Source organism: Camelina sativa, chromosome 16, assembly GCF_030686135.1.
Source record: "Camelina sativa cultivar CO46 ecotype springtype chromosome 16, ASM3068613v1".
Taxonomy (NCBI): Eukaryota; Viridiplantae; Streptophyta; class Magnoliopsida; order Brassicales; family Brassicaceae; genus Camelina; species Camelina sativa.
In genome coordinates this window covers 20,899,664-20,925,994 of record NC_141895.1, presented here as the reverse complement: position 1 = coordinate 20,925,994, position 26,331 = coordinate 20,899,664, and the positions used below count along the sequence as shown (strand labels likewise).

The window sequence follows — 26,331 nt, the reverse complement described above, 5'->3', positions numbered from 1 at the left end:
CGCCCCATTTGTCTTTTTTAAAGCTTCTATGGTAAGTTATACTACATAAGTGAGAATTGCTGAATTCAAACATTTTCAAGCCAAGATATATCGACTAGCACCAGACGTTTGTTACATATATAGAAAATACAAAGAAAACACATGAAAATTCAGTACAAACACGAACAAGACGTTACACAACATTTGCTTCCCAAATGCTTAAAGAGACTACAAGAGATGGGTTTAACGAACACTTGTAATGACTAGTTTCTTTCGACCGAACTTTTCTGTGAACCAATCATGATTATGTGCAATGTAGATATGTCCGATCACCAATCCACAGAACACACCAGGTCCATATGCTATTGCAGCTGCTACCCAGTTGAACACTTGTTCCTCACCCTCTGACAATTCCTCAAGTAGCTGCGATGTAGGATTCAAGGCATGAGTATCTCTACAAATTTCTTCGAGACCGTAGAGTCTTGGGTTGTCGAAGAATGAAGAACATTTCTGCCTTTGGAACTGTGTGCCTCGTGGTACAGGACCTTGGAGAAGGTTATGGGAGAAGTTCATGTATGATAGAAAAGAGAGCTTACCAAGACCTAGAGGGATTTCTCCTGAAAGCTTATTACGAGACAGGTCTAACGTCTCGAGCTTTGTCAAATTAGCCAAGTTTCGTGGGATATCACTTGTGAAAGCGTTACCTGACAAGTTGAGAAGACGCAGTTCCTTCAATAAGCCAACGGACTCAGGGATTTTGCCATAAAATTTGTTTCCAGAAAAATCAATGGCTCTGAAGTCATGTCTGATCCGCTCAAAGCTCGTCTCAACTCCTTTATTCACCATATCCATCTCGTGATAATAGCTATCAGCAAATCTCCCAAATTCTGCCATGTACTGGCCATTTTCTTCGGTTAATGTGGTCATCTCTTTCCAGTTGGAAAAATAGTGAGGTGGGATGGTTCCAGTGAAGCCATTGTGTGATATATCAATGACTCTTAAACTCTGAAACCCGACAGACACGTGGCCATAATACAACGTCCCATAGAACTCGTTTGATCTGAGGTTGAGAACATGTAATGATGGTAGAGATCCCAACCATGATGGAAACATGTCCTTGATTTTGTTGCTCTCCACATTCACAAGTTCAAGATCATTGCAATTGATCAAAGACTTTGGAAACTTTCCCTCTAGCTGGTTGTGACTAACGTCCAATGATACTATCTTGGTAACACCTGAAAATATATCTGGAAAGGTTCCACTGAAGTTGTTGTTCCCCAAGATTAGCTCTTTAATAGAACCACTAAAATTCTTTATACATGGAGGTATCGAGCCGCTGAAGAGATTGTTGGACAAATCTAGAAAGCCTAACCATCTAAGCTTGCAGATCATATAAGGAAATGGTCATTGGAATGAATTCGAATTCAGATCCAACTCTCCGATTAGTGCTTCTTGTGAAGAGTTTTCAAAACTGGTGAAAAAATTGTGAGAAAGCGTCAATGTATCCAATCTCCATAAGCAACCTGGTACTTCACCTTCCAACTTGTTGTTGGAAAGATCAAGATGAAGGAGGTTGGTTAGCTTTGATACAGATCTAGGGATTGGCCCAGTGAAGTTGTTGTGGCTAAGATCTAACTCTTCAAGGTTGAGAAATGTAAATATAGACTCGGGGATTGGGCCATCGAATTTGTTACGAGCAAGGATTAGGGTCTGAAGCTTAGCTGATGAAGATGTATTTGTAAACTCTATAGGTCCTGTAAATTGGTTTCCTGCCAAATAAACATCTTGTAACGAAGGAATCAAGAACAAAGATTTAGGAAAATGCCCGCTAAATGAGTTTTGAGAAACATCAAAGTACTCCAAGTTTTGGAACACACTCATGTCAAACGGAAACGTGGATGTGAAGTTATTAGAGCTGAGGCTAAATTCAGAAAGCTTAGTTAATTTGGCTAATGAAATAGGAATTTGGCCACTTAAGCTATTGTTCTCAAACGACAAGGCTCGTAGTTCGTTTAATTTTCCGATGGAGGCCGGAACTTCACCTACCAAATGATTATTGAAAAGCCTAAGATGTAAGAGATTAGAAAGGTTTCCTAGTGAAGAAGGAATCTCTCCTGTGAGACCGTTAGACCCAAGGCTAAGATTTCTTAGCTGGTTTAGATTTCCTATTGAAGCTGGAATCTCACCGACCAAACTATTAGAAGAAAGCTCAAGATTTATGAGACGAGAAAGGTTTCCTAGTGAAGAAGGGATCTCACCTGTAAGATCATTAGCCATAAGGTTAAGGGATCTTAGCTGGTTTAGATTGCCGATTGAAGCCGGAATCTCTCCTACCAAGTTATTAAAAAAAAGGTTAATAAGTGTGAGGCGAGAAAGGTTTCCTAGTGAAGAAGGAATCTCTCCGTGGAGATTGCAATTCATAAAGTCTAGGTGACTAAGATGTTGGAGTTTGAAAAGGCTACTGTTGGTTTTCAAAGAGCCGAGGAGAACGGTGCTACTAAGGTCGAGTGATATCACCTGGCCAGATTTAACGTTGCACGTGACACCCTTCCAAGAGCAACAATCAGTGCTCTTATTCCACGGTATTGGTTTAGAATCATAAATTGGAAACTCGTCTCTGAATTCCAAAAGAGCATCCCTTTGGTCCTGATGGCATAAGTGGAGCGACGTAGAAGCTAGAGTCTGTACAAGGAGGGAGGAAAAGATGATAATAACAACTGAAATCCAATAAAAACAATGGCTTCGGATCATCATATATTTCTTTTTTGAGTTTGTGTTGTTAGTAAAGGATTGTGTGTTTCATTGACTCTCTCTTCAAGAAGAAGAAGAAGAAGAAGAAGAAGAGCTTCCTTGGAGTTGGTGGGAATGTGAGTTAGCAAGTTTTGCGTCAACTCGTTTAAGATTCGGTTCTGATTTGTCGTCTATGAATCACTTAAACATGTGCCTTTTGTCCAAAAAAGCAAATAAAATTAAAGTGAAAATAGATCAGATTGACACAATTTTGAAAAAAAATTGCTGGTTTGACACCCTCTCTTAGGGAAAAACTAGAATAACACAATTTTGTGTTTAAATTACCAAAAGCCCAATTAAAATTGAAATAGGAAATAAAAATTAACTAAATGATAAAATAAAAACAAAAAAATGTTAAGTCAAAACTAGAAAAAAAAACCCAACAATCGTTTTTTTTGGTACAAACCGAAACTTCGTTTCTTCCGCCGGCAAAGAACAGGTTTTACAGTCCAGGGAGAAAAGCACGATCTATTGTCATCTTCGCCGGCGAATAAGAAGTGTAATCACCGGTGTTCACTGCTCTAGCCAGATACAGCGGTCGTCGTGGGTCGTTTATTCCGGCGGCGGAATAAGAACCCTAGTGGCTTCGGAAGCACGATCTATTGTCATCTTCGCCGGCGAATAAGAAGTGTAATCAACGGTGTTCACTGCTCTAGCCAGATACAGCGGTTGTCCTGGGTCGTTTATTCCGGCGGCGGGATAAGAACCCTAGTGGCTTCGGTGGTGGTTGATTTTCGGATTCGGCGCCGGTGTTCTTGAAGCCCTCGCCATTGTTACACCCTTTGAGGTATAAAAGCTTTCCTTTTGTTGCCTTTTGGCTTAATTTCTCCAAAAAACTCAGATGAAATCACATGTCTTCCCGATTAATCTGTTAAATTGAATTAAAAAGTACTAGGAACTTCCCCTTAATAATTTATTAGCACTGTCGAATTTGTTAAATTATAGTTTAATCATATTTAGTTAGTTTGGTCAGAGTGATTTAGTACAATTGAAAATTGTAGATTAATCCTGCACCAGTCTCTCTGTTCGTCAATGGTACATTAGTGTTTCTTCTGAAATTGTTTGATACTTTTTTGAAATTGCAAACCAGTGAACGTCTTTGCTACTTAAATAGGAATTGTGCAGTACAATTGAAAATTGTAGATTAATCCTGCAATCTCTCTGTTCGTCAATGGTACATTAGTGTTTCTTCTGAAATTGTTTGATACTTTTTTGAAATTGCAAACAAGTGAACGTCTTTGCTACTTAAATAGGAGTTGTGCTTAAATAGGAACTTGCGAATGATTTAGCTTTATCTTAATTGTTGTGTTCATTAGTTTCTCTTTGATTTCTATAAACGAGAGATTTTTTTTTTGGATTAGAAGTATCTAACAATTTTGTGTTACATTTGATTCTTTTTTTTTGTATGTTTAGGAATGGCATCTTCAAGCAATAGCATCAAATATCCTCCTCTACTTTATGAAGAAGGGAAATCGCCTCTCCAACATAGGAGCATGAACCACAATTGTTTTGTGTCCAAAATTGGAATTTTGATAGAAGGATTAGGGGTGGACGTGTGGGATAAACTCAAGGACTCATCTCTTGGAGTGTTTATAAAGTTTGCTGAATTGGAATACACCTGGGCTGCGCAGAGAGTTCACTTTCTACTCACACATCAGCTGAGAATCAACAACATTCATGAGGTTTGGTCTTTGATCGATAATAGGCCAATTAGATTTTCTTTAAATGAGTTTGCAGAGATAACAAGGTTAAATTGTGATGCATTTGACCTTTTAGAGAACTTTGATGTTGATCACCATGATTTCTGGAAAGAAATGAAAATACCAACAACCCTTGATGGTCCTATGTGGAGTGAGTTGGTAAAGGTTATTGATTCTAGCAAAACATGGCATCTTGATAAGAGGATGATGGTTGGTAGGTTATGTTTGTTGTCAGTATGCGTACATGGAATTCATCATACATCTAGAATCCCGTTGGCAACCGCTAAGAGAGTTTTAGATCCAGTTGCTTTTGAAAAACATCCATGGGGTCGGGTTGCTTTTAGTAGTCTAGTGAATTCTGTGAAGATGGTTGACTATGACAGAGATTCATACACCATACACGGGTGTGTTCATGCTTTGTTAATTTGGTTGTATGAGAGTGTTACTGGAATAGGAGAAAGTTATGGGGTTAGAAGGATAGAAACCACTGGTGTTCCACTTCTTGATTGGCGATCATCTCGAAAACGTATCAACTTCACAAACTTCATCCAAAACGAGAAGAAGTTGCATGGACAGGTTAGTAGTTGTGCTAGTTTGTTACTATCTTTAAAAAAAAAATACTTTTGACATCAATTAATAATTTGTGTGAATTTAAAGTTATTACCAGTGTTAATCACTTTATTCATGGCTTGTAGGTTCGTGTTAGGCATATGGTTCATGTTTCAGAGGAAAACACGTATCCTCTATGGTCTGACACAGATGAGCATACGGATCTACACCTAGACGAGCTACTTAAAGATCTCATTCATAACCGTTTGTCTCTAGATGCTTGGAGTTGTGTCAAAACAGTTGGTATAAGTTCAAAAAAGAAGAGAAGAAGTGCTGAAGCTGATAAGGTGAATGACAACAGAGGGTGCAATCCTAAGAAAAAAAGATTGACAGATAGTGATCCTAAATGTGAACAAGGAGAAAATGTAACCAACATGGAAGTAAGGTTTCGTTTTCCTTTACCGTAATTGATTAACAATTTTTGTCTTCTCTATTATGATATTAATGAACATGTTATTGTAGGATGGTAAGGATGACAAGTCAATTTCTTTGGATATTTGGAGGGCGATTGAGAAAATGAATGAGACTATTTCTGACTTGGGCAAAACACTCAACAGTCGAATAGATGCTTTGGAGAGTAAATTTGAAACATTCGTTGAAAAAAAAATGACGGTGTTCAAAGAGGAGATGGGTGAGAGGATTAAAGCATTGGAGAAAGAAAAAAAAGAGCCTAAAGACGCTGATGTACGGAATGATGCCACTTCGCACACCATTAACGATGATGAGGGAACAAGTAAAACACCTGTAAGTTACATTTTCCTTTACTTCTCATGTTCTGTTGTTGTCTAAAACTTCTCATGTTCTGTTTTTAAAAAACTCGACCACGTCGTTTTATTTTTTTACTTCTCATGTTCTGTTTTGTTTTTTACTTCTCATGTTCTGAATTTATAAAACTTCTCATGTTCTGTTTTTTTTAAACTTATCATGTTCTGTTTTTTTTTAAACTTCTCATGTTCTGTTTTTTTTTTTTTTTACTTCTCATGGTCTGTTTTTTTAAAACTTCTCATGTTCTGAATTAATAAAACTTCTCATGTTCTGTTTTTTTTAAACTTCTCATGTTCTGTTTGTTTTTTTCTTAAACATATCATGGATTGTTTTTGCTTCTCATGTTCGATTTTCTTACCTCCTTGGAATGTTCTGTTCGGTTGCAGTCATGGATTGTTGAGATGAAGCAGACATCACAAGATGAATTTCCAGTTCAAAGGGTGGTGAGGAAGGAATCTGTGAAGGTTGGGAAGAAGGAAACTTCCAAGAAAAATAAGATTACTGGTCTTGCTTCTGACGATGTTGAGGATATCACTACCCAAGTTCAGAAAGCTAAATTGAAAATAGCTTCCAGTTCTGAAGATACATGGTCCAACAAGGAGGATCAGTTGGTACATAAAAAACTTGAGGTGACATTAAACCGCCTTGGAGAGGCTTTGACGAAGTTGGATGGACCTGGACCTTCGAAGACTTCTAGACGCGTGCCCCAGTTGGCAGGATCGCAGAAGTATCCTTACCTTGGTAACTCGACAGTCAAGCGGATCATTACAGAGGGTGATAATGTGTTAGGCGATCATCTTAAGCCTGTAGATGATGAGAAACATCAGAGACTTCTGGATTTTCTCAGCCTTGACAAGTATATACATCAGCAACTCTGAATAGTTTATAAAAGTTACTATCATTATCTATATATGTACTAACTCTTTCTTATATTCACAGGGAAGAGCCACTTAGCACCAGCAACGCAGCTGTGAGATTCTATTGGAAAATTATGATTCCAAGGAAACATTGGCCAAGCTATGACTATGGATGGTTGACAGAACATGTAAGTTTATTTTTGATAATTTAGTATATGCGTTTATTCAATACTATATTTTCGCTTATTCTAGTTTTTATTTTTTTGAATGTAGCACATGGGTTGTGCAATGGCTATGTTCCGGCGAAGATATATGCGTGAGCCTTGTCCGTATCCTAAAGAGCGCATAGCTTTCTTAGACCAAGATCTGATGACTACATTGAAGAAGGACTACATACAGTTTGATATGGGGCCTAAGAATTTTGTGTTTCGGGATTCCTATGTGAAACACGTTTTTGGTGAATATCCTGAGGAGTCAGCTACGAACAAGAAGTGGTGGATTGATGTGGATAACTTATACGCTTGTCTTTTTGTCAATGGGAACCATTGGGTGGCTTTGGATATTGACTTGCGAGGTAAGAAGATTCACATCTATGATAGCATACCAACCTTGGTGAATGACGAACAAATGGCCATTGCATGTTTGCCTTTAAGGCGAATGATTCCTGCGATGTTAAGTGACATGATTCCTGAGACAAACCGTAAAAAGAGCAGAGCAATGTTGGAATTGAGAAGGGTGAAGAAAAATGTTCCTCGGAATGAAAATCCAGGTGATTGTGGTGTGTATGCTCTTAAGTACATTGAATGTTTAGCTCTTGGGAAAACATTTGATGGGCTTTGCGATGAGAACATGTTGGCTCTTCGGATTAAGCTTGCAGCGGAATTATACGATGAAGTCAGAGAATTAGCCATACCACCTAATATGACTGATTCACCTCCTCGAGCTGTTATCATCCCTTCCCTAGTTGATGAGTCCTTGTAGACTATTTTGTTTCATTGCCTTACATTTTGTAATAACATTATAATTGTAGACTATTCTTCTTTTGCATGTGAATGTGAACGTGAATGATGATAATATAACTTGAAGACTATTCTTCTTTTGCATGTGAATGTGAACGTGAATGATGATAATATAACTTGAAGACTACTCTTCTTTTGCATGTGAGTTTGAACGTGAACGATGATAATATACTCATTTTAAATTTTAAATTGTTACTAACAAAAGAAGTGGAGAATATAAAAGAACTTTGCACTAAAAAGAATTCTATGTCAATGAAAGCATTGTCATTTTCAACCAAAAAATAAAGAGAACTTGGGAAGATAACAAAAACTAGGAAATTATAGAGTACATGTCTTGCGATTATGCCCTACTTGGTTGCAATTACCACATGTGTATTGTTTTCTTGGCTTCTTCTTTTCCATTGCAATTTCCAATGCTGATTTGATTCTTGAATTCTTTGGTCTACCTGGTTGTTGTTTTGGAATCGGTGGTCTACATATCTTTGTTATCACATGTCCAGGAACAGATTTATCAAGCTCCCTTGGTATGATGGCATTCTCGTAGGAAGTGTAAACGTAGTGTTTCCGATAATAAGGATGACTCATTGAAATGCGAGAAATGTTTCTGAATTCACCGGCCGCAATTGCATGTGCACAAGGGAGTTTCTCCAAGTCAAACCGGCGACACGTACACTTTTTATCTTTCAAATTGACAACATGCAGAGATGTTCCACTTGTTACTTGTACTTGGTGTGCATCGATATCTTGGACAGTAAGTAACTTAGCATAGTCCACACGACCCTATAAAATAATAACGACATTATATTAGAAACTTAGTTGTATAACATACACACTTGCTAAGAAAGGATGAAAACGAACAGACCTGGAGAATTTTCTCTACACCACGAGTCAAGTCTGTTGTCATCTTCAATGCATCAGTCCTTCTATCTGAAAACCACCTAGTCATCATGGACCTTATTTCTTCCAATAGTTGTACAATAGGAAAGCTCCTAGCATGTGACATGACCTTATTCATTGATTCTGCAATGTTGCTTGTAAGCAAGTTGTACCTATCACCTGGGAAATGTACACGAGTCCACATACGCACATCAGCCCTTACGAGGTACTCATGTAGTGCTGGATTCATGGCTTCTATCTGATCAAATGTGGTTTGAAAGTCGATAAGTCTAAAAGCATTTGTCGCCTTTTTAACCAAAGCAAATTCTGCTCGACCTTTAAACCGAACCAAAATATTCTTGTACATATGGTATGTGCATATTCCCCTACTAGACTTCGGATAAACCTTTTTAATAGCTTTCCCAATTGATTTGTGCCTATCAGAAATAATGGAAAGACTTTCATCATCAGGTATCACACAGCTGAGTTGCTTGAAAAACCATTCCCATGATTCATCATTCTCTGTATCAACCACGGCGAAAGCAATTGGAAAAATCTGAAAATTGCCATCTTGAGCTGTTGCTGTCAGTAGTGTCCCTAAGTATTTTCCCTGTAAAAAAGTACCATCCACAACAACCACTTTCCTCAAAAACGGAAATCCATGTATGCTTGCACCAAATGCTAGAAAACAGTACTTAAATCTTTGAGCTTCATCAACATCAAGCTGTGTAAAAGTTCCAGTATTTGCCCTTTTTATCATATACAAATATGTAGGAAGCTGCTCATAACCACTCTCTGGACTACCCCTGACCAACTCGCGAGCATGCCTTAACGTTCGATATGCTTTCCAATAATCCATCTATCATCAACAAATATTTTTTTTTCGTTGTTGTGAACAAAAAAACGGAAAAATGATAAAGCTAAACAAAATAATCTAAATAATGCTAAATAAATAGAAAAATTATACCTTGATTTGAAAGCGTTTATTTAACGCTTCAGCAACATGCATTGGGAGTACCTTGGGACCAACTCCACCAACAAAATCTTTGTACAACTCTCCTAGAATATGATGATCTGCTTGTCGGGCACGTGTAGAGCGCTCTGTTACAGAACATGTATGTGCTGAAATAAACACACGGACCTCAAACTTTGGAAAGTGATTTATTGTTGCAGCTCTTACCCTCCACTTGCATCCTTTAACCCAACACTTGACAATCAGTAGTGTTGGTCTCGATTTGTAAACAAAATAATCAAACCTTTGTACCAAGGTTAGTATCTTCAACCGTGTTTCTAAGTGCTCCTTTGTATCATACATTTGCCCAACAGCCAAATTCACAGAAGACAAGTCTACCTTTGAGACATCAACAGGTTCCTTATTTTCTTCAATATAAAAAGATGAACTCCTGTTCTTCATTGGCAATTGTTGATCCTCTTCTTCTGGTGGAATTCCATACATGGTAAAATTCTCATCATCAGAATCTGTTCCGTCAGAATCATCACAATAATCAAATCTACTATCATCTTCATCGATCTCTTCTTCATTTGTGTCGATGGCCATATCAAGATACTCTTCTCCAACCTGATCATTTTCATCTCTTCCTCGTTTCTTACCTTTGTGATTCAAATCAGTCTGTATTTTCTTCTTCACTTCAACACAAAGTCGACCTGTAACCCTTTCCAATTGTCCCAGAAAAGTGTGCAACTGACGAGAATTATCGATAATAACTGGTGGTGTATCACTGGGTAAATCCTGCAATAACCTCTTCGAGATCTTGTAACTCAAGACAACATCAAATACCTTGTTATCCAGCCTGTAATCCTCATATACCATTTCAATGCAATCATCAAATCTGCTTTGATCGTTACATTGTAGAATTCGTGAACCCCTTTCATTATCAACAACAAACAACCATTTGTTGTTGTCAAAGATCCAATTACCACAAACGAGAATCACATGCTTCATATTCTCTTGGTTGTGTAACAATCACTCTAAAACGTGAAGGAAGATATAGGAAAAAAAAAACCACCTTCAAAGGAAAATAATAGAGAAGTCGATTATGAACCCCAAAAGGAAAGAAAGCATGATTAAATCCACATTGGAGAGGAGGAAGAAGGAATTTATGGAAAAAATAAGATGAACCCAAAAGAGAAAAAAAATTTCAGTCGATATAGGGGGAGGGGAGGGGAGGCACGATACAAAAGAGAAAAAAATAAGGTAAACCCTAGATTCTCGCCATATATGGCAACTGCTACAAAAGTCTGTCGCTTAACTTTAAAAAAATCTGTCACAAAAGGCACTAATAAATCTGTCATTACCCCGAAAAAAAATCTGATGTCACTATATCAACATAAAACAAATCTGGTATCATTGTATTCATATATAATAAATCTGTTATCAAGCAGCAGATTTTTTAGTAGGAAAAAACAACTGTCATAACATAAGAAAATCTGCCATAACGTATATTGTGCATGTGGGTCAATATAGCAATTTTAAAAAGACTTTCGAAAATCTGTTATCAAACAACAGATTTTTCCATCAATCCAAAAATCAGTCATAACTTACAAAAAATCTGTCACCACTATATGTCAAACTAGCAATTAATTTTACGTTTATAAATCTGTCGCAATGTGACAGATTTTTTAAGTGAAAAATAAAACTGTTACAACAATCATAAAAAATCTGCCACAAAATTCCAAGAAAATTGACTAAAACAATGAAAATCTGTCATGACTTTATAAATAAGTCTGTCGCGTTAAGAAAATATGTTGTTCACAAAAAAACTGTCGTTACACACTTCAAATAAATCTGCCAATAGAAAAAAAATCTGCCGTCAAACTCTGCAAATTAATCTGCCATCTAAAATAAGTCTGCCAAAGAAAAACTGCCATCGACAATAAATTTGCCACTTACAAATTAATCTGCCATTACTTGTATGGCAGACTTTTATAAAAAAAAAAAAAAAAACGAAATTGCAGGAATTTTTAACCAAGGGTAATATTGACTTCTTTTTTTTCCTAACAAAGCAAAAAAGGGTATTTTCGGTATAAAACTAACCTAACTGACTCTCAAATTTTAGGAGTTAATCTAGTAATTAACTACTCAATTTGGGTCAAACTAGTGATTTTCCCTAAAATAAAATTATTTTTGCTACTTGTCGCAACAATCCACGTAATAAAATTACGTAAACCATTGACTCAATTTTAATAGTCCCAACTTGCATTCCGCATATCAACTTTTACCACAAGCTTAGCCAATCTTTCGTCCATGAACTGTTTTCTAACAATGAATCATTATGACATTTAGAATCGGATTTTGAATTTTTGATTAAGAACATGGCTCTGAAACTGTCGGAATGATCGTTCCGTTAGTCTTTTTATAATAGCACGAGTAACGTCTGTTGACGGTGCTGCCGAGCGACCGTTTAAACCCACACAATCAATATATGTCATGAATCATGAACTGTCGTTATATGTATAGTCATGATATATATCAAATACCACTATTTAAAAACGTTTCTTACATAAAGAAAATTACAAATAAACACAAAAGAGTCTTTTGGAGAACACACCTGATTAATTCGAAAATGAACAAGACGTTACACAACATACAACATGTGTTTAATTAATCATTGTTTAGAGAAACTGCAAGAGATGGGCTTAACGAGCGCTTGCTTGTGGTGACTCTGAATTTTCTTCGACCAAAATTTTCAGCGAACCATCCATGATTGCGTGAAGTGAAGATGTATCCGATCACCAAACCGCAAAATACACCAGGTCCATAAGCTATTGCAGCTGCTTTCCAGTTGAACATTTGTTCCTCTTCGTCTGACAACTCCTCGGATATCTGTTGTGATGTAGGATTCAAGGCATGAGTTTCTCTACAAATTTCTTCAAGACCGTAGAGTCTTTGTATAGTTACGATCATAAAGTCCACTAAATTTATATTTTGTAAGAATTGCAGAAGAAAACGTATACATTTTCAAGCCAAGATATATCGACTACCACCAGACGTTTTATTACATACATAGGAATTACATACAAAGAAACACAAACGAGTCTTTTGGAGAACATACACATGAAAATTTCAGTACAAACACGAACAAGACGTTACACAACATTTGCTTCACAAATGCTTAAAGACACTACAAGAGATGGGTTTAACGGACACTTGTAAGGACTAGTTTCTTTCGACCGAACTTTTCTGTGAACCAGTCATGATTATGTGAAGTGTAGATATATCCAAACACCAATCCACAGTACACACCAGGTCCGTACGCTATTGCAGCTGCTACCCAGTTGAACATTTGTTCCTCAGCCTCTGACAATTCCTCAGGTAGCTGCGATGTAGGATTCAAGGCATGAGTTTCTCTACAAATTTCTTCCAGACCGTAGAGTCCTGGGTTGTCCAAGAATGAAGAACATTTCTGCCTTTGGAACTGTGTGCCTCGTGGCACAGGACCTTGGAGAAGGTTATGGGAGAAGTTCATGTATGACAGAAAAGAGAGTTTACCAAGAACTTGAGGGATTTCGCCTGACAGCTTATTACGAGATAGGTCTAACGTCTCGAGCTTTGTCAGATTAGCCAAGATTCGTGGGATATCGCTTGTGAAAGCGTTACCTGACAAGTTGAGAAGACGCAGTTCCTTCAATAAGCCAATGGACTCAGGGATGTTACCATAAATTTTGTTTCCAGAAAAATCAATGGCTCTGAAGTCATATCGGATCCGCTCAAAGCTCATCTCTACTCCTTTGGTTACCATTTCCATCGAGTTATAGACCGTAGAATTCAAGAAATCATTCATATACTGGTCATTTTCTTCGGTTATTGTGGTCATTGCATCCCAGTTGGAAAAATAGTAAGGTGGAAGAGTTCCAGTGAAGCCATTGTGTGATATATCGATGACCCTTAAACTCTGAAACCCGAAAGACACTTGGCCATGATACAACGGCCCATAGAACTTGTTTGATCCCAGTTTGAGAACATGTAATGATGGCAGAGCTTCCAACCAAGATGGAAACTTGTCCTTGATTTTGTTGCTCTCCACATTCACAATTTTCAAAGCTGTGCAATTGATTAGGAATTTTGGAAACTTTCCCCACAGCTGGTTGCGACTAACGTCGAATGACTGAAGTTGGGGAGCATCAGAAATTATATCTGGAAGTGTTCCACTGAAAGTGTTGTTCCGCAGATTCAGGTCTATAAGATAAACAAGATTCCTTAAACATGTAGGTAACGAGCCGCTGAGGAGATTGTTGGACAAATCTAAAAAGCGTAGCCATCTAAGATTACATATCCAAAGAGGGAACGGTCCTCGTAATAAATTCGAATGTGACACCAACGACTGCCTTTGTATTATTACGTCGGAATACTTTTCGACACTGGTGAAAGAATTGTGAGAAAGAGACACCTCCATAATTTTCCATAAGTAAGCTGGTACTTCACCTTCCAACTTGTTGTTGGATACATCAAACTCATGGAGGTTGACTAACTTTGATAGAGATCTAGGTAATGACCCACTGAAACTGTTGTGGTTCAGATATAACCGTCTAAGGTTGGGAAATTTTGACAAGGATCTCGGGATTGGGCCATCTAATCTGTTACGATCAAGGCTCAAAAAGTAAAGATTAGAGGATGAGGATGTACTGGAAAACTCTACAAGTCCTGTAAATTGGTTTTCTGACAAATGAACATCTTCTAAGGAAGCAATCAAGAACAAAGATTTAGGGAAAGGTCCGCTAAATGAGTTTTGAGAAACATCAAAGTACTCCAAGTTGTGGAATCCACTCATGTCGTCAAATGGAAACGTGGATTTGAAGCTATTAGAGCTGAGACTAAATTCAGAAAGCTTAGTTAAATTGGCTAATGAAATAGGAATATTTCCACTTAAGCTATTGTTTTCAAATGACATGACTCTTAGTTGGTGTAGATGTCCGATAGAAGCCGGGATTTTACCTACCAAATGATTGTGAGAAAGCTCAAGATGTAAGAGACTAGAAAGGTTTCCTAGTGAAGAAGGAATCTCTCCTTGGAGTTTACAATTCATAAGGTTTAGGTGACGAAGGGATTGGAGTTTAAAAAGGCTACTGTTGGTTTTCAAAGAGCCATTGAGAGATGTGAAACTAAGGTCGAGTGATATCACCTGGCCAGATTTAACGCTGCACGTGACACCCTTCCAAGAACAGCAATCACTGCTCTTATTCCACGGACTTGTTTTAGACCCATCAATAGGAAACTCATCTCTGAACTCCAAAAGAGCATCCTTCTGATCTTGGCGGCAAAAGTGAAGTGTAGGAGAAGCTAGACTGTGGAAAAGGAGGGAGAAATAGATGGTAATAAAACCAGAAACCCAAGACCAACTGCTCCGGATCACCACCATATCTTTTTTCTTTTATAGAAGGGGTTAGGTATGCTTCATTGGCTCTCTTCTTTAAGAAGAAGAGACTCTTTAGTGGGGATGTAAACTTAACAAGTCTTGCGTCAACGGTTGACTTTACACAATATGTCTTCCACTCCACATAAATCCCTTCCAAAGACCAAATATCTCTTAATTAATGTTGACTCATAATGTTGACCTCCATGACAGTGGTTCGTTTCTTCTTCATAGATATTTAATTTGTAAGTCTTCTCATTTTAATTTAAAATATTTTTTATCAATATTAATTCTTGAGCTCAAATATAATTGTTTAATCTTTTGAGTATAAATCTATATAAATACTAAACTTATTTTACTAAGTGATATACAACATATATATTACTGAAAATAATATTTTTTTGTTATATCTATTTGCGCGGGATTTTAGTCTAATATCAATTTTTATTTTGAATATATATATATATATATATATATAATTATTTGAAGTTTAAAAGATAATTCTTTAGGGATCCCTAAATCTATATAAGCGTTATACTTATTTTACTAATCTATATATAACATATATTTTATAGTGTCGCAATAATGTTTTCTTGGAAAATCAACAATATATCACATGGTAATAAAAAAATGACTTAAGAACCTCACTCGAAGAGTCGTCAATCTTCTGACATTTTATCTCTAGAAAAGTTCATTTCATATTCATATCCCACGAAAACTTATTTTAAAAAGTTCTAAAGTCGAATGTCGATTGTTTGCCTAATTATAGAGATCATTTAAACATATCGATATCCCAAACTAAATACAAATATACAAAGTTTTATGAACATTTTTAGTGTTATGTCGCTACAAATGCATTATCTGCAATAATAGAATTTCCAACCAAATCTAGAATGCTTAGAATAAATAGGCTATATAAACGCATTTTTACTACAAGAAAACACTCGATTTGCAATGGAAAAATATCTAGCAAATCCCTCGCAAAACGACTATAGCAAGGGATTTGCGAGGGAAATCAATTCCTCGCAATTCGTTTCTCGCAAAATAATCAACATTGCAAATCCCTCGCAATATTTGCTAGGAACTAAATCCCTCGCAAAATCATTGCAAATTGTGAGGAATAAAAGCGGTCGCAAATTTCTTGCAGTTCCGTTCACAGTACATCTCTCGCAAAGTTTGCTATGGATTTGCAAGGAAACATAAAAATGAAAAACTAAAGAAAATATTATTTTCTTAAATAATTTAATATATCTAAAATTTTATTTAGCATATAAATATATATATATATATATATATATAATTATAGATTTAGTGACAGGTTTTTTAAAATTAATATATATTGATATTAATAAATACACCCAAACCGGGAATTGGTTAAGAGTTACAAAATTGAACCAATTACAAATTGTCGGTTGAACCGAAAGCTAAAATCAACAAACCAAAAAAACCCTAATCCCACAGCCGACGAGCCCCCGTTGCCGACGAGCCCTGTTGCCAACTGCTAGTATGTCGGCCTCTTGGCCAAATAATCCCTCAAAAATGATCTTCAAACCAACCAGATTCTCAACCCGGTGAAGGGGACAGCACTAGCTCCACTCGCGGCACAAGCCTTTTGCTCCGCCACCGTCTCCTTTAGCACTCTTTTTCTGTCGCCGGATTTCTGTTTCCATCTTTAATTATAGTGGTGGCTAGAAGAGGAGTTCGGATTCAGAGATCTTCAGGCAACAGATCTAAATCTTGCTCTGTCTTGTTTCGTGGTGGTGGTCAAATCTCTGTCTGCGGCGGACTTTACTCTACTCAGGTCTAGATTTTGCTCTGCCACTGTCTCCTTTAGATCTCTGGATTTCTTTGATTATCCTTCATCATTTTTATGTCAAGAGAGGTGACGAAGTAAAGAAGGAATAAGGAATAAGGGATAAGAGAAAAGCGTATAAACCCATGATTATCCTTCATCTCTGTTCGTAACTTAGGGATAAGGGATGGATGAGGATTGAGGAGAAGAGGTGACGAAGAGGAGAAGGAAAAAAAAAAAGGGAAACAATGGTGTCCGTCAGATTTAATCTAATCAACGGTTCATGATAGACTAAAAGATCAATCCATGTCTCTATGAACTAACCAATAGGGACTCAATATCTTTTGTTTTATTAATTTTGTAATTTGGAGTATTATTTGGTATATTAAAGGTAGACAAAATATCTTAAACGTATTTGTAAATTAAATTCATTAATTTGCTTCGCTTTAAAGTTAAACATATCTTAAAATATATGTATATTCACTAATTTTTCTTAGTTTTTGAGTTAAACGTATTTACAAATATTTATATCTTTTTTGTATACATGAACTTTTTTCCAAGTATTGGACTTTAGAGAATATTAATATTTGAATTTATGATTTAATTTCTAAATTCCAAAATTTAAAAATTTAAGTTTTAGAGTTTATGATTTAGGATCTGTACTAGGTTTTTATGATTTATTTTTTATAATTAAACATTCACAAAACAGTCGTATATATAATTGAGATTCCAGGTTTAGTGATTTAAATTTATAAGTAAATATATAGTATTTTTAAAAGATTGATTTTATATAAAGTAGATATATATATGTTAATTTTTTCAATATCGGTTTTATGTATATATAATGGAAAAGTTTTGGTTTTGGTTTTACGATTTATGATTTAATTTCTATGATTAGAATTTTTAAAGTTTAGAGTTTATGATTTAGGGTTTTGAGTTAGTCTAAGTGTTTGATGTATAGGATTTGGGGTATATAAATTTATTTGATGAACCTTAAGAACACTGAAATGTATTTAAAATAAAATTCGATTAAGTTTTATAAGTAGTTTTTTGAATTTTATTTTCTCAATTTGCTACAGATTTGCGATGACTCTCGCAATTCCATCGCAGATCCCTCGAAAAATTGCTATGGATAATATCATCGCAAACCCATTGCAAATTTGCAATAGATTTGCGAAGAATGTTAACTTACCTTGCAAATCCCTCGCAAATTTGCGATGGATTTCCGGGGATCCTCTTCCTCACAAATTTGCGAGGAATTTGCTAGGAATTTTATGTTTATAGTAAATGCCTCGCAATTCCATCGCAAATTTGCGAGAGATAATTTCCCTCGCAAATATTCCTAGCAAATTGATTGTTTTCTTGTAGTGTGTGCATTGTGCATTTAGAATAAATAGGCTATATAAACGCTTATTGTGATTCATTATTGTGCATTGAAATGTCTTGACACATATAAGCGTTTCACAAATAGTTGGGGTTGATTTTGACCGTTTTCCCTTGGTAGATCCTATATAGAGTATGCCTGTCAGAAAAAAAAAATTGCAATCGTGGTTCATGGAAAGCAATCGACTGTTTTCCTTCTCAACCAGATGTGAAAGCCATTATAAGAAGAACCAACATCAAAGAATACAAAATTGAGTATTCTGATTGTAAACTCGTTTAATAATAGTTTACAGCACAATAGTGAGAATTCCAAAACACAAAGTATACATTTTAAAACCAAGATCTATATATTAATAAAAATCCATCAATTATAGTACGTTTATTACAAAACCATAAAATAGAAAATTAAAACACAAACGAGGACACACCTAGAAACAAGACGTACGTTACACAATGCTTCACAAAAGTTTAGCGAGACTACAAGAGATAGGGTTTAACGAACACGTGAAGTGACTCTTAAGTATTTTTTCCTCGACCAAACTTTTCTGTGAACCACTCATGATAGTGTGACGTGAAGATATGTCCGATCACCAATCCACAAAATACACCAGGTCCATAGGCTATTGCAGCTGCTACCCAGTTGAACTTTTTTTCCTCTTTCTCTGACAACTCCTTGGGTTGTTGTTGCGATTTAGGATTTGGGACAAGGTTTTCTCCACAAATTTCTTCAAGACCGTAGAGTTTTGGGTTGTCCAAGAATGAAGAACACTTCTGCCTTTGAAACTGTGTGCCTCGTGGCACTGGACCTTGAAGAAGGTTATGAGAGAAGTTCATGTATGACAGAAAAGAGAGTTTACTAAGATCTTGAGGGATTTGACCTGACAACTTGTTACGTGATAGGTCTAATGCCTCGAGACTAGTCAAATTTGCCAATGATCGTGGGATATCGCTTGTGAATGCGTTTCCTGACAAGTTGAGAAGACGCAACTCTTTCAAAACGCTTATAGATTGAGGGATTTTACCATAAATTTTATTTCCAGAAAAATCAATGGCTCTGAAGTCTTGCCGGATCCGCTCAAAGCTAGTTTCTACTCCTTTATTCACTATTTCCACCGACTGATAGATTAGAGAATAAGCAGGAAGACTTGCCATGTACTGGCCATTTCCTTCGGTTAGTGTGGTCATTTCACACCAGTTGGAGAAATAGTAAGGTGGGAGAGTCCCAGCCAAGTCATTATGAGATATATCGATGACCCTTAAACTCTGAAACCCAATGGACATGTGGTCATGATACAACGTCCCATAGAACTTGTTTGATCTGAAGATGAGAAGATTTAGTGATGGTAGAGATCCCAACCATGATGGAAACTTATCCTTGATTTTGTTGCTTTCCACATTCACAAACTGTAGAGCTTTGCAATTGATTAAAGACTTCGGAAAAGTTCCCACCAGCTGGTTTTGACTAACGTCTAATGATTGTAGCTTGGTAGCATTGGAAAATATATCTGGAAGAGTCCCACTAAAGTTGTTGTTCCGCAGAGTTAGCTCGGTAAGAGAAACAGTGAGGTTCCTTAAGCATGTAGGAATAGGGCCGCTGAAGAGATTGTTGGACAAATCTAAGAGACGTAACCATTTAAGCTTGCATATCCAAAGAGGGAAGGGTCCACGGAACGAGTTCCAACTCAAATCCAACCCTTTGATCAATGTTTCTTGTGAAGAGTTTTCCAAACTGCTGAAAGAATTGTGAGAAAGCGTCACTGCTGTTAGACTCCATACCCAACTTGGTACTTCACCTTCCAACTTGTTGTTAGAAAGACGAAGAAAATCGAGGTTGACTAACTTTGAAAAAGACTTAGGGATTGGCCCAGTGAAATTGTTGTGGCTAAGATGCAACAGTGCGAGGTTGAGAAACTTAGATATAGATTCAGGGATTGGACCATCGAATTGGTTACTATCAAGGTTTAGAGCCCAAAGCTTAGATGATGAAGATATATTCTTAAACTCTATAGGTCCCGTGAACTGGTTTTGTTTTAGAATAACTGATCGTAACAATGGAATCGAGAACAAAGATTTAGGAAAAGGCCCGTGAAAGGAGTTTGAACCAACATCAAAGTACCTCAAATTGTGGAATCCACTCATGTCGGATGGAAGCGTGGATGAGAAGTTATTATAAGCTAGGTTTAAATAGGAAAGATTCGTTATATTGACAAAGGAAATAGGAATTTTGCCACTTAAACTGTTTAAGTCAAGTGACATGACTCTTAACTCGTTCAGGTTTCCGATGGAAGTTGGAACTTCATCTACCAAACCATTATTCGAAAGTTCAAGACTTTTGAGACGAGAAAGGTTTCCTAAAGAAGAAGGAATCTCTCCTACGAGATTGTTATAGGCAAGACTAAGGTTTCTTAGATTGTTTAGATTGCCTATTGAAGCTGGAATCTTACCCACCAATTTATTCCAAGAAAGGTCAACAAGTGTGAGATGAGAAAGATTACCTAGTGAAGAAGGAACCTCTCCTTGTAGAAAGCAGTTACTAAGGTTGAGGTGACGAAGATATTGGAGTCTAAAAAGGCTACTATTAGTTTTTAAAGAGCTGTTGAGAGATGTGTAGAGGTCGAGTGATATCACCTGGCCTGCTTTATCATCACAACTGACACCTTCCCAGAAACAGCAATCACTGCTCTTATTCCATGAACTTCTCCATGTATTATTACTTGTCGGAAACTCGTCTCTGAACTCCAAAAGAGCATCTCTCTGGTCGTGGCGGCAGAAGTGAACTGTAGGAGAAGCAAGAGTGTGGATTAGGAGGAAGAAATAGATGGTAATAACACTATAAAAGCAATAACGATGGCTTGGAATCATCATATCTTTTTTTTTTTTTTGAGTCTGTGTTGTTGTAAGTAATGAATGGGTGATGTACTGATGTTATGCATCATTGGCTCTCTTTAAGAAGAAGAGACTCTTCAGTGGATTTCAGTTGATTTCGTCAAAATCTTCAACTCTGCTTTATCATCAATAATTACTTGTGTCACACGTGTCTCTAAGTTTTCCACGTAAACCATTGACTCAGTCAATCGCTCCAAAAATATTAGTAACTCTCAAGTCTTGAATCCCATCTCTATTCCTAAACAAAAATATAGCATCATCGTTCTTCACGTATATTAGATGGCTAGATAATGTCCATCTGAATAATTGATCTGACAAATCCAAAAGGCTTGAAAATTAACTAAAGCTATTAGTTACCCAAAAGTTATTTGTAAGGGAACAACTCCGGCAACATACACTGATTTTGGCATCAACAAGCCGCCTGATTTGGTTTCCAAATTAATTGATTGTGAAGGCCCATTAATACGAATGGCCTACATATATGTAATGCGATCATGCCTATATAATGCACCTACATTTATTTAATTATTTTGGTTCGTTTGAAAGAAAGAGTCAAATGAATTCTTAATCATTATAATCGAACTCATTTAAGCTTTGATGGATAGAGTATAAATATTCTCATTATTGTATAAAAACTACTGTATATTTATTATTAGAGCATAGTCGCGGTCCGCGGAAGCAATCCTCCTTAAGTACCAAATGGGAAAGCCAGTCAGAAGGCTACAATCATGAAAGAATAAAAAGAATCTTGCGAACAAAGTAGAAAAAGAAACACATTTTTGCTTTTTTGGCATAAGGATAAAAAAATCATTTGCCAAAACCAATGGAAATTCTTTGAGTAGTAGACTATCAGTGGGTTCACATAAGTAAAAGACTAAGCATGTGTAAGAAGAAAAAGAAAAAAAAATAATTTAGAAATCTCTTATTCTATTATTCTCATGCAAATCAATATTAATATTTACTATTACTAGTAGTGACATCGAATGATTACAATTACTAATAAGTAATACCTATAGCTCTGATCACGCGTCTGCTTAAACCGTGGTATGTTTATTATACCCATGATAATAATCATTCTGTTAACAAAAAAAAAATCATTCTGTTAACTCATTGTACTATCTATCAGAAGATCAATGGCATCGAGCAGACACGTTGTCCCCTATTTTATTCGCTTTTGTTATTATTACACGAAGTAGAAAAAGAATGTCCCAAAAATAAAGCAAACAAAGAGAGATCCGTGGAATAATATTAGTAGAAGAGTAGTAGTATTATAATAAAAACATGCATAAAAAGAGGGACAAACATATAAGAAAGTGGATTAAGGCATCAATTTCGTCTCCATTACACTAACCTAACCATACGTTTTTTTTTTATTAAGTCCCAAGACTCGGCGCCGTTATCTTGGCGCCATTCACGCTTCCCCTCTTCTCTTTTTGTCTCTTCTTTTTAAATTCACAATCCCTTAAAGTTAAACCCTAACCTATTTTAACTACAAACTACCTAACTAGACTATACCCCATAACCTGAACACATTACTATATCCAATTTTAACTCGAAACTACTCATTTCAAAAAAAAAAATATGCTGTAATTGCTAGTATATACTAGTACGTACTACGTACTAACTACTAAGTAGTAGTAACTAGCAAATACAAAAATAACAAACCTTTAATAATGATTCAAGAAGTAATATATTGCTAAATTAACTAAAAGAATGCACATTTGAAAATAAGATTCTTAACTTGTTAACTCTTACAACAAGATTTGATTCCAACAAGATAACAAATGTATAAATAAATATCAAGCAAACTTTTTTATTTTTTTTTATTTGGGTGCAAATGTAAAATATCAAGCAATTTATAAAAACTTTTATACCATAAATCATTCAATCTCCTCATCTTTTATAGTACTAGAAACTAGAAAGTCCCGCTTTTGCTGTTTTGCATTTGGTCTTTTTGACCATAACTGTATATTTTCAAGAAGACGCAAAGTCGTTATGTGCGTTTATATTTCGTTCATTCATGTGCCCACTAATGGCAAATACTACTTCTTCGGAAATAGGAGAAACTGTTACGACTTTCTTGCTTCCCAAAGCGCCCCCCCCCCCCCCCCCCCCCCCCCCTCCACTAATGCCAAATCCTAGTTTATTCCATTTTTCAACACTTAAAAGACAAATATTTACAAAGAAAAAGTAAAGAGGAATTTGAACAGATAAAGAAGACTAAAGTTTAACAATAGTTAAAAAAAGAGGATTTAGATTGGAGAAATTAAGGTACTTTTGTTTAGGAGCACGTTGATTACCCAAAAAGCCATATTTATCGCTTCCATCAGCGCCGGATCATTCTCTCTCTTATCTCTGCATCTCCCTTTCTCTATATATATGTGGACCTGCACGTAATAGATTTGTACCTCAAAAGCAACTTACTTCTCTGTCTTTGGAAAATGACTTCTCATTTCTTCTTTGTTTTCCTTTTCTCGTCTCTTCTCACAGGCAATGTTGATGCCAACCAAAACTACAGAGAAGCTCTCTCCAAGTCATTGCTTTTCTTCCAAGGTCAGCGATCCGGTCGCCTTCCTAGAGGCCAACAACTCTCATGGAGGGCTAGCTCTGGCCTTTCTGATGGCTCCTCCGCTCATGTAAACACACCCTCAATCAATTTAACCTGTTGTAGAAGTGACATTGATAACTAATTTAAGCAGGTAAATTTTTATATGAATTGCAGGTGGACTTAACCGGCGGGTACTACGACGCAGGCGACAACGTGAAGTTCAATTTCCCAATGGCGTTTACCACCACGATGCTCTCATGGAGCGCACTTGAGTACGGTAAGAGGATGGGTCCTGAGCTGCAAAACGCACGTGTAAACATCCGTTGGGCCACAGATTATCTGCTGAAATGTGCTAGAGCCACTCCCGGCAAGCTTTATGTTGGGGTAGGAGATCCTAACGTTGATCATAAATGCTGGGAACGGCCTGAAGACATGGACACACCTCGTACAGTTTACTCTGTTTCCCCTTCTAACCCTGGTTCTGATGTCGCAGCTGAAACAGCAGCAGCTCTAGCTGCAGCTTCTATGGTTTTCAGAAAAGTTGATTCTAAGTATTCGCGTTTGCTGCTGGCAACAGCTAAGGATGTGATGCAATTCGCCATTCAGTACAGGGGAGCTTACAGTGATTCCCTTTCTTCATCCGTTTGTCCTTTCTACTGCTCCTACTCTGGTTACAAGGTCTACTTTCATATGTTTCATCTTTATAAAAATTCACTGCAACTAAACCACTCTTACCACAACATGTGATCCTCATTTTGAAATGTGAATTTATTATGATGACAGGACGAGCTGATGTGGGGTGCTTCCTGGCTGCTGAGAGCAACCAATAACCCGTATTACGCAAACTTTATAAAATCCTTAGGAGGTGGAGATCAACCTGACATCTTCAGCTGGGACAACAAATATGCTGGTGCCTATGTTCTTCTGTCACGGGTTTGTCTCCCTGCTTATTAACAAATCATGCTTTAGCATCAGACTATCTGACTCACTATTTCACAAACAAAAATCTGTTACTTTTGGCAGAGAGCATTACTTAACAAAGACATCAACTTCGAACCATACAAGCAAGCAGCTGAGAATTTCATGTGCCAAATCCTTCCAGATTCTCCTTCCTCATCTACCCAATACACTCAAGGTGATGATCTAATTCACTATATCAAATGCCTAATAACAACACAAACCTCTACATGTTAGACTAATGATAATACCTTTACTGTTTACAGGGGGGTTAATGTACAAGTTACCTCAAAGCAATCTGCAATACGTAACCTCCATAACATTCTTGCTCACGACTTACGCCAAATACATGAAAGCCACAAAACACACATTCAACTGCGGAAGCTCCGTTATAGTCCCAAACGCCTTGATAAGCCTATCGAAGCGACAAGTTGATTACATACTCGGAGATAACCCAATCAGAATGTCGTACATGGTTGGGTTCGGATCAAATTTCCCCAAAAGAATCCACCACAGAGCATCTTCGCTTCCTTCACACTCACTTCATTCTAAATCCCTAGGCTGCAACGGCGGATTCCAATCATTCTACACTCAAAACCCTAACCCTAACATTCTCACAGGAGCAATCGTAGGAGGTCCGAATCAAAACGATGGGTATCCAGATCAGAGAGACGATTATAGCCACTCGGAACCGGCTACTTACATTAACGCCGCCTTCGTCGGACCTTTGGCTTACTTCGCCTCCGGTCGAGCGGGTTGATATTGAATCCGCCACCGCCGTGCATTTTCTCCGATGAGAGTAGTGTTCGTTTTGTTAGTTTCCTGTTTTAGCTACAGATCCGTTGGCCCAAGCCTAACGTGAAAAAAATCAGTAAGTGTTGTTAAACTCTAAATGGGCTAAGACCCAATATTAATGGACCCGGCAAAAAATATTCTCGTGGTCTTTATTTAGTTGATGTTTGGTTATAACATTAGCATGAAACAAGAAGGTTTGCATGATTAACGATATCATCTATATAAAAAGATTAATTACTCTTAATAAAACTAAGATTATTAAAATAGTTTCTTAATTTTTTATTTTTATTTTTGATTCAATTATTTGATTCTTAAAGCTATTGTTGTAGCATTTTATTTTCAAAACATGCCCTTTCTCTGCTCTAATTATTACTCTTATCCCACCGGCCACCACCACCCTATCTCTGCTCTAATGAAATCCTGTGAATTTTGTATATACATCTTCTGTAATCAACCCTTTATTTTGTTTTTTCAATGCGGTCTCGATCCAACTTTTCTCTATCTTCAGCTGTTTGGATTGCTTGTCTCCGCTTCCCCGTTAACCTTCTTCACCCTTTACTAGAATCACAAGCCTCTCACTCTTTTCTCTGCTTGTCCTCTCTCTTTCCTGGTTAGTAAGTTTTGCTGTCTTTGTTTCTCCCGGGTTTTGTCCCTGCATTTATTACAAAACATTCGGATTCAGAGAAATGCCTAGTGCCTACTTGTTGATGTCTTGTCTCAGAGCGCATTGACTTGAGACAACAAAATCTTGTTTGTGTCCCCTAAAATATGAGCCTTGATGTCTCTCTATATGTAAAGGACTTTCACTGTACCAAAATGGTAACTAGGTAACTAAGAAAACAGAGGATATCGTAAGTGTTTCAAGGATAGAAACCTACTTGAATTTTATGTCGTCAAAAGTAACGCCTTCGACGGGTGTGAAACCCTCATTAGAAAGCCTGCCTTGGTTAACTTCAGACATTGAAGGAAGAAACAAGAGGGCATATTCCCATGGCTAGCTTTCC

General features: G+C 36.9%; 4 protein-coding genes, 1 long non-coding RNA gene and 2 pseudogenes across 6 annotated transcripts; 2 read left to right on the top strand and 5 right to left on the bottom strand.

Moving 5' to 3' along the window:
* Window positions 1-60: 60 nt before the first annotated feature.
* On the bottom strand, window positions 61-2,845 carry LOC104753780 (receptor-like protein 12 pseudogene; annotated as a pseudogene).
* A 1,339-nt stretch (window positions 2,846-4,184) lies between these two features.
* LOC104784194 (uncharacterized) lies at window positions 4,185-7,681 on the top strand. Its single transcript, XM_087492776.1, has 6 exons — window positions 4,185-5,045; window positions 5,165-5,458; window positions 5,541-5,822; window positions 6,230-6,699; window positions 6,783-6,888; window positions 6,974-7,681. The coding sequence occupies exons 1-6, from the start codon at window positions 4,185-4,187 to the stop codon at window positions 7,679-7,681; spliced, it is 2,721 nt and encodes a 906-aa protein (XP_087348902.1).
* A 356-nt stretch (window positions 7,682-8,037) lies between these two features.
* LOC147925795 (uncharacterized) lies at window positions 8,038-10,558 on the bottom strand. Its single transcript, XM_087490234.1, has 3 exons — window positions 9,563-10,558; window positions 8,582-9,454; window positions 8,038-8,499 (listed from the first exon to the last, which is right to left on the bottom strand). Exons 1-3 carry the CDS (start codon window positions 10,556-10,558, stop codon window positions 8,038-8,040), a joined length of 2,331 nt encoding a protein of 776 aa, XP_087346360.1.
* Window positions 10,559-12,571: 2,013 nt separating this feature from the next.
* Window positions 12,572-15,082, bottom strand: LOC104753779 (receptor-like protein 11). Of its 2 annotated transcripts, XM_010475979.2 has the most exons (2): window positions 14,736-14,819; window positions 12,572-14,190 (listed from the first exon to the last, which is right to left on the bottom strand). In XM_010475979.2, exons 1-2 carry the CDS (start codon window positions 14,816-14,818, stop codon window positions 12,753-12,755), a joined length of 1,521 nt encoding a protein of 506 aa, XP_010474281.1. In that variant the 5' UTR covers window position 14,819; the 3' UTR covers window positions 12,572-12,752. The 2 variants fall into 2 exon arrangements, with proteins under 2 accessions (XP_010474281.1, XP_087346550.1); XM_087490424.1 differs by having other exon boundaries at window positions 12,572-15,082.
* A 3,387-nt stretch (window positions 15,083-18,469) lies between these two features.
* LOC104750990 (receptor-like protein 11 pseudogene) lies at window positions 18,470-21,047 on the bottom strand (annotated as a pseudogene).
* A 2,109-nt stretch (window positions 21,048-23,156) lies between these two features.
* Window positions 23,157-24,958, bottom strand: LOC147925794 (uncharacterized). Its single transcript, XR_015585297.1, has 4 exons — window positions 24,820-24,958; window positions 24,609-24,739; window positions 24,311-24,518; window positions 23,157-24,242 (listed from the first exon to the last, which is right to left on the bottom strand). It is a non-coding gene; the product is annotated as an uncharacterized LOC147925794 (long non-coding RNA).
* On the top strand, window positions 23,440-25,483 carry LOC104750989 (endoglucanase 9). The gene is made up of 5 exons (XM_010472851.3): window positions 23,440-23,663; window positions 23,750-24,253; window positions 24,359-24,508; window positions 24,599-24,710; window positions 24,799-25,483. The coding sequence occupies exons 1-5, from the start codon at window positions 23,469-23,471 to the stop codon at window positions 25,290-25,292; spliced, it is 1,455 nt and encodes a 484-aa protein (XP_010471153.1). The 5' UTR covers window positions 23,440-23,468; the 3' UTR covers window positions 25,293-25,483.
* Window positions 25,484-26,331: the final 848 nt, after the last annotated feature.